This window comes from Pecten maximus, chromosome 17 (genome assembly GCF_902652985.1).
Source record: "Pecten maximus chromosome 17, xPecMax1.1, whole genome shotgun sequence".
Classification (NCBI taxonomy): Eukaryota; Metazoa; Mollusca; class Bivalvia; order Pectinida; family Pectinidae; genus Pecten; species Pecten maximus.
The window spans coordinates 21187457-21203340 of NC_047031.1; the positions used below are offsets into that span (position 1 = coordinate 21187457).

A 15884-nucleotide genomic window follows, 5' to 3' on the forward strand; every position below is an offset into this window, starting at 1 on the left:
TAGTGAAGATGAATGTGAACATTCCAATTTTAGAACACAAATATTTGCGTACTGATGGACTAGCTATAGCTAGGTTTTTCCTATGGCACTTGCTCACGTTTTAGGAAATGCACTGCTCTCTTGTATATCTTACATTAAGGACCATACATTTTCAAAAACAATTTTCAAGACTTGACTACAAATATATCTTCTTCGTAAATTTGTTAAAAAGAAATTTAAATTTTGATATCTTTTCAATTTTAATTTCAATTTAAAATTTAGATTAAAAAAAAATGTTAAGAAATTCTTGGAATTTCAAAACAGTGGAAAACACATAATGATTTTCTTTATTTTTAAGTGTTAAAATTAAACGATGCTTATGATCATGAGCTGTTAGAGGGAGGCTTCAGTATACAAACTCTGTAGTGTGTAACACTAATGCTGTACACTTAACTCATCAGGTATGGGCTCTGTGTTATGTGGCCTAAATATGTGATGTACACATAGATACTCCCTTATACTCGCCCCTCCCAGCTTCTCGGTGAATTATCACATGGATGTGACCTTGTTTTATGATTGATTTCCTGGCCGAATAAGAAAATGTAGCTAGTTTTGAATATATCTAATTTAAATCAGCTCTTCATAGGTTGTATTGGAAGGTTACATATAACATGATAAACTTGTCCCCATCCTAACCACAAACTGACCCTCACAGACTCTTCCCCTACCCCTCATCTGCCCACAAACACCATCCCTACCCTTACACAGATAGCTCCCTCACTCCTTCACCCCTCATCTGCCCACAAACACCATCCCTACCCTTACACAGATAGCTCCCTCACTCCTTCACCCCTCATCTGCCCACAAACACCATCCCTACCCTTACGCAGATAGCTCCCTCACTCCTTCACCCCTCATCTGCCCACAAACACCATCCCTACCCTTACACAGATAGCTCCCTCACTCCTTCACCCCTCATCTGCCCACAAACACCATCCCTACCCTTACACAGATAGCTCCCTCACTCCTTCACCCCTCATCTGCCCACAAACACCATCCCTACCCTTACACAGATAGCTCCCTCACTCCTTCACCCCTCATGAACCCCTATCCAACCACTCCCACACACCTCTCTGACCCCTCATGATCATCAGCCCATCAACCCCTACCCTGCCATCCCCACCCCTCTTCCGCCAATGAACCCCTACCCTACCGTCGCCACACACAGATTCCCCACCCCCATCTGCCCATGAACCCCTATCCTAACACCCCAACACACAGATACCACCCCCACCCCTCATCTGCCCATCGACCCCTACCCTACCACCCCCACCCCTCATCTGCCCATCGACCCCTACCCTACCACCCCCACCCCTCATCTGCCCATCAACCCCTACCCTACCACCCCCACCCCTCTTCCTACCCTGTTTACCCCTTGAGCTACTGTTCTCTAAATACCTAAATGATTGAACCCATTTCCTCTGAAACATTTGAGTCAAAGTTTTCATTGGCATTGGTGCATACTAGTATCACATGATAAATACAGTACTATTTATTGACTATTGAGGGTGTGGTATGACCACATCATGTACAAGGTGAAGGTCACGGGACTTTTTAACACCAGACTATAGCCCTATACAGGGTGTATGTTGCAGGGTTTGACTTGAGGATGTCTGGAGACATGTAGACTGTGTGGGTAGTGGAGTTTGCTACACTCTGCACGTACATACAAATCGTAGGAGTATGAAACAGGGATGTAACCTACGTAACAGTTATGTAAGGGTACAGTGTCAGTCTAGGGGGTGTATGGTCCGATATAGTGTCAGTCTAGGGGGGTGTATGGTCCTATGTAAGGATATTGTGTCAGTCTAGGGGGTGTATGGTCCTATGTAAGGTTACAGTGTCAGTCAAGGGGGGTGTATGGTCCTATGTAAGGATATTGTGTCAGTCTAGGGGGTGTTTGGTCCTATGTAAGGATACAGTATCAGTCTAGGGGGTGTATGGTCCTATGTAAGGATACAGTGTCGGTCTAGGGGGTGTTTGGTCCTATGTAAGGATACAGTATCAGTCTAGGGGGTGTATGGTCCTATGTAAGGATACAGTGTCGGTCTAGGGGGTGTATGGTCCTATGTAATGATATAGTGTCAGTCTAGGGGGTGTATGGTCCGATATAGTGTCAGTCTAGGGGGTGTATGGTCCTATGTAAGGATATAGTGTCAGTCTAGGGGGTGTATGGTCCTATGTAAGGATATGGTGTCAGTCTAGGGGGTGTATGGTCCTATGTAAGGATACAGTGTCAGTCTAGGGGGTGTATGGTCCTATGTAAGGATACAGTGTCAGTCTAGGGGGTGTATGGTCCTATGTAAGGATACAGTGTCAGTCTAGGGGGTGTATGGTCCTATGTAAGGATACAGTTTCAGTCTAGGGGGTGTATGGTCCTATGTAAGGATACAGTGTCAGTCTAGGGGGTGTATGGTCCTATGTAAGGATATAGTGTCAGTCTAGGGGGTGTGTATGGTCCTATGTAAGGATATAGTGTCAGTCTAGGGGGTGTATGGTCCTATGTAAGGATATAGTGTCAGTCTAGGGGGTGTATGGTCCTATGTAAGGATATAGTGTCAGTCTAGGGGGGTGTTTGGTCCTATGTAAGGATACAGTGTCAGTCTAGGGGGTGTATGGTCCTATGTAAGGATATAGTGTCAGTCTAGGGGGTGTATGGTCCTATGTAAGGATATAGTGTCAGTCTAGGGGGGTGTATGGTCCTATGTAAGGATATTGTGTCAGTCTAGGGGGGTGTATGGTCCTATGTAAGGATACAGTGTCAGTCTAGGGGGTGTATGGTCCTATGTAAGGATACAGTGTCAGTCTAGGGGGTGTATGGTCCTATGTAAGGATATAGTGTCAGTCTAGGGGGTGTATGGTCCTATGTAAGGATACAGTGTCAGTCTAGGGGGTGTATGGTCCTATGTAAGGATATAGTGTCAGTCTAGGGGGTGTATGGTCCTATGTAAGGATACAGTGTCAGTCTAGGGGGTGTATGGTCCTATGTAAGGATACAGTGTCAGTCTAGGGGGGTGTATGGTCCTATGTAAGGATATAGTGTCAGTCTAGGGGGGTGTATGGTCCTGTGTAAGGATATAGTGTCAGTCTAGGGGGTGTATGGTCCTATGTAAGGATATAGTGTCAGTCTAGGGGGTGTATGGTCCTATGTAAGGATATAGTGTCAGTGTAGGGGGTGTATGGTCCTATGTAAGGATACAGTGTCAGTCTAGGGGGGGGTGTATGGTCCTATGTAAGGTTACAGTGTCAGTCTAGGGGGTGTATGGTCCTGTGTAAGGTTACAATGTCAGTCTAGGGGGTGTATGGTCCTATGTAAGGATACAGTGTCAGTCTAGGGGGTGTTTGGTCCTATGTAAGGATACAGTGTCAGTCTAGGGGGTGTATGGTCCTATGTAAGGATATAGTGTCAGTCTAGGGGGTGTATGGTCCTATGTAAGGATACAGTGTCAGTGTAGGGGGTGTATGGTCCTGTGTAAGGGTACAGTGTCAGTCTAGGGGGTGTATGGTCCTATGTAAGGATACAGTGTCAGTCTAGGGGGGTGTATGGTCCTATGTAAGGATATAGTGTCAGTCTAGGGGGTGTATGGTCCTGTGTAAGGATATAGTGTCAGTCTAGGGGGTGTATGGTCCTATGTAAGGATATAGTGTCAGTCTAGGGGGTGTTTGGTCCTGTGTAAGGATATAGTGTCAGTCTAGGGGGTGTTTGGTCCTGTGTAAGGATACAGTGTCAGTGTAGGGGGTGTATGGTCCTATGTAAGGGTACAGTGTCAGTCTAGGGGGTGTATGGTCCTATGTAAGGATATAGTGTCAGTCTAGGGGGTGTTTGGTCCTGTGTAAGGATACAGTGTCAGTCTAGGGGATATGGTCAAGTAGGGAAATGATCGATGTGTAGTGTGGGTGGGTGTGTAGCAGAATTTAAGGGTATGCAGGTCAAGGTGAAGGCTGTGTGTATGTGAGGGAGGGATGTTATATATGTATAGGTCAGACTGATGATGATGATGATGATGATGATGATGATATATGCAAGCTGTGTACAATCCAGAAATCACGATGATGATGATGATGATGTGTGTATATGCAAGCTTTTAAAATCCCAATCACAAAAACAAGCTATTTAATGATTTCAGTATTTAAAAAAAAAATTATGCTGGATGTGTACTTTACTCCTTTCTTTTCTTCATTGTTTTCTTAACCATAAAAGCTATGACTAATTTGAGGCGTTAAAACCATTGATAATCCTGTGACCTTCCCTGGTTACCAAATGCAGTCTCGAAGATAATCCAGCAGAATTGGGAAGTATATCTTTTAGGCTTGGCAGCTTGTGGTATAATGCTGCAATATAGCACCTGTTTTTTTCTGGTTGGATTTCCTGTATTTTTTAAATATCAGAGCAATTTGTTTGCTTTTATCGTTAATGGTTTTATGTGAATCTCTCACAAAGACAGGTACAGACTTCATCGCCATGACGATGACATTACCCATTTGTACAGGTGTTGTAAATACCAGTAATAAATCGGTGAAAATCTTCAATTTTTTTCTCTACGATTTTTAAAAAGAGTTTTTATATGTTGTACTTCACACAAAATCCTTTTAATAAGGTCAACGTCTTGCGCTTACGTTTCACAACTCTGGAGTTACAGGTGAAGTGATTTGTTTCTAGAAAAAGAGTGAAAGAATATTTTATTATTCCCAAATTTTCACTTTGGCATTTAAAAGGAACATTTGCAAAAGAAATATTGACTGATATGTTGAATATGGATTTAAGTTAATGAATAACATTTCTTATTTTAAACTGATATTTGTGAACATTTGATTTTTTGTTAACTGTATTGAAAACATAGTGTACATGTGTACTGGTATATAAATAGAGTATATATAAACTATTTATAAGTTAAAAATTAATCACTCTAGCTTGTTAGCCTGTATAGAAGTGTGGAAGGGGGTCTTCCTGTGGGAGAAAAATGAAGTACTTATGGAAAAGTCATGTGATCATGCCTGTGTTCCGGCTGTCAAGGTGAAAGGCGATTGTAGTGTACTACTGTGGAGGTGGAGGCGATTGTAGTGTACTACTGTACCACCTGACCACCCATCCTTGCCCTACAGAGTTGGGGTGGGGAGGGGGATTGTGTGAGGGGGGGGGTCTCTGATATATTATCAGTGAAGGGACAAGGAAACCCAGGAAAATCTGTACAATCTTTTTACATGCATATGTCCGTTCTTTTATTTCGGCAGTTTCTTTTCTCCTATTGTGTCATCCCTGATAGCCCTGCTTCAAACAACAACAACAACAACAACAACAAATTAAAAGTTGATATTTTATTTGGGGGGGGGGGGCCCCAAATAAAATATCAACTTTTAATTTGTCAAAAATTTCTTACAAAGTTAATAAACATCTAGTATGTATATTTCATACCTGTTTATGATGGGAGTGTTACAGCATTTCCTGTGTTACTACCTGTGTATATTACTATGGCCTATAAGACATGTAATCTGTTACATAGTCTCTACTGCCTACAGGCCATTAAATCAACCTCACTGACTGACAGGTGCCCTTATAACCAACCACAGACGTGACAAAATGCAGATATTTTTCTTCAAGATTTTTTTCTTACCACCAAAACACTTAGGACAGCTCCAATGAAGGCCGATTCATTCATAATATGGCTACGGCCTGTTGTGGTTAGTATGTTTATAGGGGAAGTAGATATTAGAAAACTTGACACCCACGTGGAGAGGAGTGATGCAATGCAAACACTTTGGCACCATCAACAGGAACTGAGCAAGAGAATTTGTCAAAGTACTTCGAAGTGTTAATGTCTAGATTTGTTTTAGGAATTCAATTTTTGGTGCCATTAAGTACATATATAGAGGATGCTATCAAGGCCAACAACAACAAATTATTGAACCTATCACTTCCATATATTACATTGACACAAGCCCAAAAATCAGTTTTTGAGAGTAAACATAACTTTGAGTAGTGTTAGAGGAGGGTATAAATTGAGTAGTGTTAGAGGAGGGTATAGAGATCTAGATTGAAAAGTGTTAGAGGTGAGTAAGAGGGTGGTAGTAGAGATGGAGTAGTGTTAGAGGTCGGTAGAGATTGAGCAGTGTTAGAGGAGAGCAGAGAGATTGAATAATGTAAGAGGAGGGTAGAGATCAGAAGTGATAGAGGAGGGTTGAGATTGAGTAGTGTTAGAGGAGAGTAGATATTGAGAAGTACGTATACTAGTGTTGGAGGAGAGCACAGATTGAATAACGTAACAGGAGGGTAGTGATGGAGTAGTGTTAGAGGAGGATATAGAGATTGAGTAGTGATAGCCAGGAGGGTAGAGATGAGTAGTGTTAGAGGAGAGTAAGGAATAAGTAGTGTTATAGGAGAGTAGAGATTGAGTAGTGTTAGAGGAGAGTAGAGATTGAGTAGTGTTAGAGGAGAGTAGAGATTGAGTAGTGTTAGAGGAGAGTAGAGATTGAGTAGTGTTAGAGGAGAGTAGAGATCGAGTAGTGATAGAGGAGGGTTGAGATTGAGTAGTGTAATTAGAGGAGAGTAGATATTGAGAAGTGTTGGAGGAGAGCACAGATTGAATAATGTAACAGGAGGGTAGTGATGGAGTAGCTATAGTGTTAGAGGAGGATATAGAGATTGAGTAGTGATAGCCAGGAGGGTAGAGATGAGTAGTGTTAGAGGAGAGTAAGGAATAAGTAGTGTTATAGGAGGGTAGTGATGGAGTAGTGTTAGAAGAGAGTAAGGAATGAGTAGTGTACATGCTATGGGTGTTATAGGTGGGTAGTGATGAGTAGCATTTGATGTGGGTATGGATATGAGTATAGTTAGAAGAAAGTATGAATATGTGTAGTGTTAGAGGGGGGAGGGGCTGGAGATTGGGTAGTGTTAGAGGAGAGTAGAGATGATCAGAAGAGTAGTGTTAGAGGAGAGTAGGGATATAAACATCACTGATACATCCATCTCCTAGACTCCACCACCATCAGCCAGTCTCAGCCACTATCTATATGCTGGGGGCCCACAGGGGGGAAACCTCAGTCACATAAACATTGTGCAGAGCAGTCTCCTTCCTATTCAGGCTGTGATCTGTATGGAAACATTAATTGTAAACTATCTGCACAAATAATTTAATTCTGGAATCGGTTGTAATATTTGCTCCTGTTTAATTTCAAGACAAGGAAGATAAAATACCCCATACCAGACAGCAAAAATCTACTACATTAATAGTCAAGTGAAGACAACATACAATATTATTACATGTGAGATTTAATTCACACCCTAACATACAATATCATTACATGTGAGATTTAATTCACACCCTAACATACAATATCATTACATGTGAGATTTAATTCACACCCTAACATACAATATCATTACATGTGAGATTTAATTCACACCCTAACATACAATATCATTACATGTGAGATTTAATTCACACCGGGGAGGGGGCAGGGATTTAATCACAGTGCAAGTGATGAAATGTACAGCAGCTCTTGAGGAGAAGTTTTCAGCTTTGGATCACATTGGTGTATTAACCTGTTGTCTTTGATATGTTTCAGATACCCCCTATACTAATGGGAATTGGTCGAAGATCTCCAGGTTAAAAATAACAGGTAAATCAATTGTTTATTATAAAGACTAATGAAGAATATTTTTACTTGAATTAAATCATATGACTGATTGTTTTTGATGAGAGCTTTTAAATGCCTTTGTTACATCTAATGTGATATTTTGATAATTTATGAGAGTGTTATTCATGACATTCAGTGATTCTGGACACGGTCAGCTATGTCTTTATCACTGTGATCCTGGTCAGCTGTGTGTTTGTCACACTGATCCTGGTCATCTTTGTGTTTGTCACATTACATTCTATTGATCGTTGTTTCAATGTTTCAGATATAGACCAAATAGAAGAAACTGTGATGGATGTTTCCACGGAAACGGGAAACACACCTACCCCTCGTCGTCTGGATTTTTCAGGTATTTGAGGAATTTTTTTTTTAGTGGGAACTCTAATCCCTTATAACCAAGATATTGTTGGAAAATAATCCACAGAATAAAAACATATTTCTGTATACTGGCATCAGATTGTTTGACATGACCTAATTACTGATCAGATGCTGGGGACACATACTACCAGATCACACAATACTGGTTTTGCTGCCAGTGACCATGAGATATTCTTGTATCATTTTAATCACAGGGTTACATTTTCACATTACAATGATTTAATAAACTGATTTCAGTACAGTGGAACCTTTAATGATAGTTTGGTTTCTAGGAACAAACCCAGAATAAGAGAAATTGTTCTAGTTTATAAAGAAAAGAAATTAGCACTGAAGGAGACATGCTGCATAACTGTAGCTTAATACTTATTTCCCCTCTTTTTCTTGACTGATAAATGACTTGTATTCAATAATTGAACATGGACGATCTCTATTGACACCGTTATAATAATAAGATCCTGCTCAGAATAAACGTTACATTTTTTCACAACCTCATTTTTTCACGGCCTCTTCTTGTCCATCTGGTTGACTAAGGTGAGAAAATTTTGACAGGGGACTGAAAATCCTGTCCTAGATTGTCACTTCTGTACTGACAATGTCTTGTTTTATCTGATGTATGAACCAGCATTCCATCAGACAGAATTATAAAATGGCTGGTTATACTGAAAATTCAATCAAGTATGACACGGCTGTTTGTGAGGACATTGAAGGTCATCTATATAGAAAAAAGTTGTTAAATTTAAAAAATGAACAAATATCCATAATTTTTTCTGCATCTTTTGTTGAAATTGACAAATAGCTTAACAAATTATGTGTCAACAGCAATAACCCTATAGTCAACCATGAAACATACTAACAATTGATCAATTCTGTCAAATTGCACGATATAATATAGTAGTGATTTGTAGGCTTGTAATGTATCACCGATCTCACTTTAGTATTTAGATGACCCTTAAATTCTGAAAAGGTATTGTCATGTGCATATTGACCATCTAAAAACCCTTTGTTGGGGGGTTTCAGTATTTGTTTCTTTGGGGGCAGGGGGGAGGGGGTTAAAAAATCTGAGATTTGTTTTCTGTTCGAATTTTAAGTTTCGAACAATCCCCTAATAGTTTGTGATGTGTTAAATTTGATTCTTAGGAGTCCGAATCTTCAGGGTAAGACACGATTCAAAAGGGGCTCAACCAGTTAAGGGGTTGATGAGATTTATAGGGGAGTTTGGCCTGTTCAGGGGCTTCTGCCTCGCATCAGGGTAGTTCACTGTTCTCGGTCATAGAAGGGTTCACTCTGTAAGGTTGGTTTATAATGGACCCTTCAAGATAACAACCTGCTAGATCTGTATATTTTAGGGATGTAAAATAAATATCTTGTTTCATTACTGTATTATATAGAAATTTAGGTAAATTTCGTGTTATAAAATGAATATTGTTTTATTTCTATTAAAGACTAAACTGTAAGCGTGAGTCAAAACCATCAGAAAACGTGTACAGTAAAGTTAGGGACAAGTAAAACTGGGCCAGAACACTGACAGACAATTGTATAAGTGTCCGTGTTTAAAACCGCTGTATGTTTAAAGCTCCGTTAACTTAAATCATCCACAGTTAACTAGAATTTAAAGTAAAAAAAAAAAAAATCTTCCAAAGTGAAAATTTGTTAACACTTTTAATTGAATGTCTTAGAGAATGATTTGTAATATAATATAATGTGTGTAGTACAAATTACTGGGTTTATTTCCGTTTGATATGCAGAGGATCTGACTTTTTGGATACTTTAACGTTAAGTTGACAAGGCTCAAGGGACGTGTGGCCAGGTAGATTGAGTGTGTACAATGCGCCAGGCTGAGTCCCTGTATAAAGGTATAGGGGCCCTAGTGTTAGCCACCAATGCTATCTGTAGTGTGGCCAGTCAGTCAATGTCTGGTCATCTTACACTACAAAAAATATCTCATTTAATAAACATTAAAATGTTAAATTACATAGAAAAGATTTCAAATGTTTAGTTGTTGAATGCATTAATGCTGAAAATTTTCTTAATTTTTTTTTATGAAATATTAAAGGGGGAAAATTTTGTTGAACAAAATTTGGTTTTGCCATCAGGTAAGCTTACCGAGCTATCAGCAAGTTAGGTCTAAAACCAGTGTTATCAGCTCAGTGATCTAGGCATACAATACTGGAGTCGATGTGCCTAGTAAGGCCGCTACACTGGCGACAGGGGCTGGGTGAGTTAACTTAAAACGTCTAGGGCTTACGCAGGTACGGTAAACATCCAACAAGTCGGATGGATGACACACACACACGTCAAATTATCTATATTACTCATAATTTGTTGATCAGTTTTTGTTCGTTAGGAGACGTACTAGAAGAGTAGTAATTTAGGTGAAACGATGAATTATATACCGGATTTACTTATTGATGTGGTCAGTAAAATCACAGTGGTATATGAAAACCAAACTAGTATTGATATGTGGATTAAAATTATCAAGTGATAAAATTTATTAGAATTTTGAAAAATTTAAATTAATTTGAATTCTTTGTAATGCCCACCCCAGCATTAACATAAATAAAGAGGAAATTTAAGAAAGTGTTTAAATTTCCCAATTAAATTAATTTCTGTTAAGAAGAATTTGAGAACAAAATTAAACACTTTGAATGGTAAAAAATCAATTACAGAGCAATCAATACTAGCATTTAGTATTAAGTTTATGTTTGTCTACTTAAGATACAGGCCCCTTTGACCTGTTGCATATATCTTTTTATTTGAGTAGATTTGGATTTTCATTTATCAATACAAACTGATACAGGAATATGTACAGAATTATCTTTTCACTCATGATAAATAAGATTTGTCGGTAAAACCAGAGATAAAAAAAACACAAATATTTTTTATTTTCAAATATTTTGGATGTTTACAGTACATAGACATAGACTCGTGGGATTTTGTATAGGGCAATTACTCTGTCGGGTAATTAGGCACAAAGAGAAGGAAGATAGTTAAAGAAACGACTATTATCAGTAGTACCTAAGGCTTAGTCTGTCGCCACTAAACGTAGACGGACGACAGGAAACAAAAACAAGAAAGGAATTATGTTTTAAAAAAATAATTTGTCTGAACGGTACAGACACCGACAGGAACTTGTCATAAACTGACAGTATAACAAAACATTAATATTTCAATATAACATCGACAAAACAATATTATAAAGGAAACACATTTTAGGAAAAAGATTTGTATTGTTCTGTTGGCATTGCTTGTACATGAACGTGTCATAAAATGACCCAACACAAAATTTTAAAATTTAATTGGAAAACAATAAAGGAAGTACGTTTTAAAAAGGGATTGTCTTTGTACTTGGAAATGATCCCCGTTCTGGGAAAATTCAGGTAAATTTTATATACACAGAGATTGAAAGGATTGTCTACAACATTTTAGTATACAGAATACAGTACATGGCAATTCAACCTATCATAAAAAAAAAAGAATAATGATATGCCACTTTTTAATGAAGATCTACAATGTGCTAACGGCATCTGAAAAATAAGGAGGAATTGAACAGTATGAAAATAAGACTACATAAAAATAATTATAATTTGAAAAAATCTGCATCAAATGTGAAAATGTTAATCATAAATAAAACTTGTAAAAATGTATAGGAGATAACTTATTAGAAGGCTTTACTCCATTCTGAAGAGATGTTTAGACACCAATATGTCATACTCTCCTATACTCAAGTTCACATACAGACATAAATCTTAGTAAACATTTCGTCAAAAAATGAAAAAAATTGACATTTCATATCTCTTGAAATAAACACCAAGCCGAAGGGCTTCAACAGTGCTTTTTTGAAACTTGATATAAAACACAAAAAATGCTACAAGGAAAAGTGGAAATAAAATTGGTCTTTCAGAAATGTTTGTAAAGAAAAATATCGGGAGTTGGTTTCCTTATTTTTTTATTTTTTTTTACGAATTAGACGCAAGTTAAAACATAACATGTTTTCCGCACTGGAGGCTGAGTTGACATGTATCAAAGCATTATCTTCAGATCAAAACTTCGCGGATGGTGAAATCAACAATTAAAGTCAATTAAAGAAGTATGAATTTATGAATGAAAAACAATAAAGCAATTCACAGCAGCACAAACAATGTGAGGATTTTATTATTTAGACAGACACCCAGGAAAGCATGTTCTTCAGTGAAGTAATTAATTTCTCACTGCAGCTTGTAATGGTTTCTTGGCCAATTAAACACAATATGTGATCTGCTTTAGAGTGATTAAATAACAGACTGAAGAATCCAGATGACACGTCTTTAAAATTGATGGTGTAAAAACTCAAATATTGTGAACAGACAGGGAAGGGAGATAACTCTGTATTTACCTTGTTTATAAGGTGTTTGTATCAGTTACAGGAAAAATGTTCACAAGTATCAATCACAGAAAACAGGGGAGATGACCATGTAGTGACCCCATCTGTAAGGTGTAAAAATTAAACACTATCTTTGATTAAAGTTAAGATGAGAAAGGGAGATCACTCCCGTATTTACCTTAATAAGGTGTTCGTATGGATTAAAAAAAGAAAAGAAAACTCCAGTATTGAGTACAGAAAACAAAGGGGAGATAACCAATGTATTTACATTGTTGATTAGATGTTGTAAAAACAACACTATCAAACATGGATTGTATGTAAGTTGTGAAAAGGAGATCACTCCTGTATTTAACTAGTTAAGAAGGTGTTCACAGAAAAAAAACATTGACAAATATATTGATGACTTCACAAATACTAAAGGGAGGGCACTCTTGACATGGCTCCCATTAATGAGGTGTCATGTTTGTACAAGTGATTAACTGGTTTATAGGGGCCAAAGTCTGTTTACACTCCTCAGGGATCTGGCTAGATTTAGTGACAGCACTAATCCCCACTCAGCAGGTTGGCTTGGCTGTCGGCTTGGAACCCCTATGGTGGGCAACTCCTAATTTGTTAAAAAACACACAATATAATTATTTTCTTGTTTCTCTCTGAAAAGAAAAATATAATTATGCGGAATTTTGTACAGGTTACTTACACAGTACACTGATTAGGGCACAGTTTTCACAGCTAAGGGTGAACGGTAAATTATTCAAGGATTTAGGAGTTCAATCATAAAAAAAACCATTTGATTACCTGTTTTGGGTGCAAATGAACTCATTTTCACATTGTAATAATACAGCTTGTTACATTTTGTGTAGTTTAATTTATTAAAAATGAAGTTCAGAAAAAATCTTTCAATGTTAACTAATTTATTGCATGAAATGTTTGTTTCTTTCTCAAGATATTTGTTCAAGTTTAATATTAATTGATTTATTTTATTAGTTTTTCAATAACTATCAAGTAAAATAGATAATTTGTTAAATTAGTATTGTGACAAAGAAAAAGAGAGAGAAAAATGTACAATATGGACAGACAGTTATTTTTAACACTTAAATTATGCTAGTTAACTATTTCAGGGTAATTACAATTTTATACAAATCATAAGATAACTGATAGTTAAAACAAGAGTTGTAAGATACGGGTATCGTGTATATTAATTGATTAGCATTAAGGAAGTTTTATATGAAAACATACATTGTATCTTATTTACATATTACATTATATGTAATGTACAACATAAGGGATTTTTTTTTTTTTTTTTTTATACAAGTTATAGCAAGGCCAAGCTTATACAATGTGAGACATTAGTATGGGATTTGATATAAATATTATTTTACATGTTTTTTATACAAATTATAGTAGATCTCTATACAGGTAAATCTTACACGATGTTAGGTATCAATAAAGGATTGGATATAAATATTATTTTTACATGTAGACATGTGTACTGATGCGTGTCGTGTGAAGTGAGTGGTGAGCATTTGACCTCCTGTTAAACTGCTCTTGTTACCTACTTGATGTAATACCGTATAAGCACACACTCAAGTTTACAATCATAGGCATAGTATAAGAAAGTTTTCACCATGTGTTAACACTAATTCAATGTTTTCAATCGTATGCAGGATACAAAAAATTAATGTTTTGACAGTACAACAAAAAAAAATCAATGTTTACAACAATATTATGATATAAATGAAAAATATAATGTTTGTTGTTTCAAATAGTAGACCTAGTAGCTATACAGGAGTTACGGTACTGACCCGAGGGTCCTCGTAGCTGTAGAGGAGTTACGGTACTGACCCGAGGGTCCTCGTAGCTGTACAGGAGTTAGGGTACAGACCCGAGGGTCCTCGTAGCTGTACAGGAGTTAGGGTACTGACCCGAGGGTCCTTGTAGCTGTACAGGATTTACGGTACTGACCCGAGGGTCCTGGTAGCTGAGGAGTTACAGTACAGACCCGAGGGTCCTCGTAGCTGTAGAGGAGTTACAGTACTGACCCGAGGGTCCTCGTAGCTGTACAGGAGTTAGGGTACAGACCCGAGGGTCCTCGTAGCTGTAGAGGAGTTACAGTACTGACCCGAGGGTCCTCGTAGCTGTAGAGGAGTTAGGGTACAGACCCGAGGGTCCTCGTAGCTGATGAGTTACGTTACTGACCCGAGGGTCCTCTAGCTATACAGGAGTTACGTGCCCCAGGGTCCTTGTCATAATACTTAATATGTTAATTCCAATCAGGAACGTTTCAACTTACCATAAGTATGTTGTGTGTGTACTAAATTAACAATATGCATTGTTGTGGTGAGATCACTTATATACATGTTGTAAATCCTTCGGGTGAAGTGGATTTAAGGAGGTGTGTAGTAATACACAGAGTTATTAAATATCCGTCCATGTTAATGTTCAAATATTGTCATAACGGGTTGAATAACATGTTCAAAAAGTCAAAATGACAAATCCTTTCACAAAAAAATGTTTTGTCACACAAATAACACATGTATAGATTTAGGGGCAACAAAAACTCAGTTGGTTAGATTGCTGGCCACATAATCTCGAGGGAAGATCCGAGGTGGGCGGTTTGATTCTCCATACCGTGTTGGCGTGTGTTTCTCGGGATGCTGATCATGAGAAATGGCTGGTTTTGGGTGTCAAGGTTGTGTCCTTGGACAAGACACTTTACCCTGATTACTCTGGATGGCATGCGACGAGCCTCCCGTATGTTTAGTGAGGTTGTCACCAACTACTACAAGGAGACCTCGCCTCCAAATGTCCAAGGCTGTTCACATAGTGATACACCTAGCAAACAAAGAAACAAGCCTAGGTTCTGGGGGTAAGGTAGCATTTCTGTTCCTGGAGATAAGGTTAAATTTCTGTTCCTGGGGGTAAGGTAGTATTTCTGTTCCTGGGGGTAAGGTAGCATTTCTGTTCCTGGGGGTAAGGTTAAATTTCTGTTCCTGGGGGTAAGGTAGCATTTCTGGTCCTGGGGGTAAGGTAGCATATCTGTTCCTGGGGGTAAGGTAGCATTTCTGTTCCTGGGGGTAAGGTAGCGTTTCTGGTCCTGGGGGCAAGGTAGCATTACTGTTCCTGGGGGTAAGGTAGTATTTCTGGTCCTGGGGGTAAGGTAGCATTACTGTTCCTGGGGGTAAGGTAGCATTTCTGTTCCTGGGGTTAAGGTAGCATTTCTGGTCCTGGGGTTAAGGTAGCATTTCTGGTCCTGGGGGTAAGGTAGCATTTCTGGTCCTGGGGGTAAGGTAGCATTTCTGGTCCTGGGGGTAAGGTTGCATATCTGTTCCTGGGGGTAAGGTAGCATTTCTGTTCCTGGGGGTAAGGTAGCATTTCTGTTTCTGGGGGTAAGGTAGCATTTCAAAATCCTGTGCCAAAAACTGATATATAATTACACCATCAGCCTTTAGACTGTTACTCAAAGAATGCTCTT

The 15884-nt window shown here is 38.4% G+C and overlaps 1 protein-coding gene across 1 annotated transcript in view; it reads left to right on the forward strand.

Annotated features, from left to right (window-relative positions):
• LOC117314986 (mothers against decapentaplegic homolog 6-like) overlaps positions 1 to 15884 on the forward strand; it is a 48015-nt gene that overhangs the window by 3474 nt on the left and 28657 nt on the right. The window contains exons 2-3 of the mRNA XM_033869109.1: positions 7603 to 7656; positions 7940 to 8023. Of these exons, the coding sequence (XP_033725000.1) occupies positions 7603 to 7656; positions 7940 to 8023 (138 nt within the window). The remainder of the gene's footprint in view (positions 1 to 7602; positions 7657 to 7939; positions 8024 to 15884) is intronic.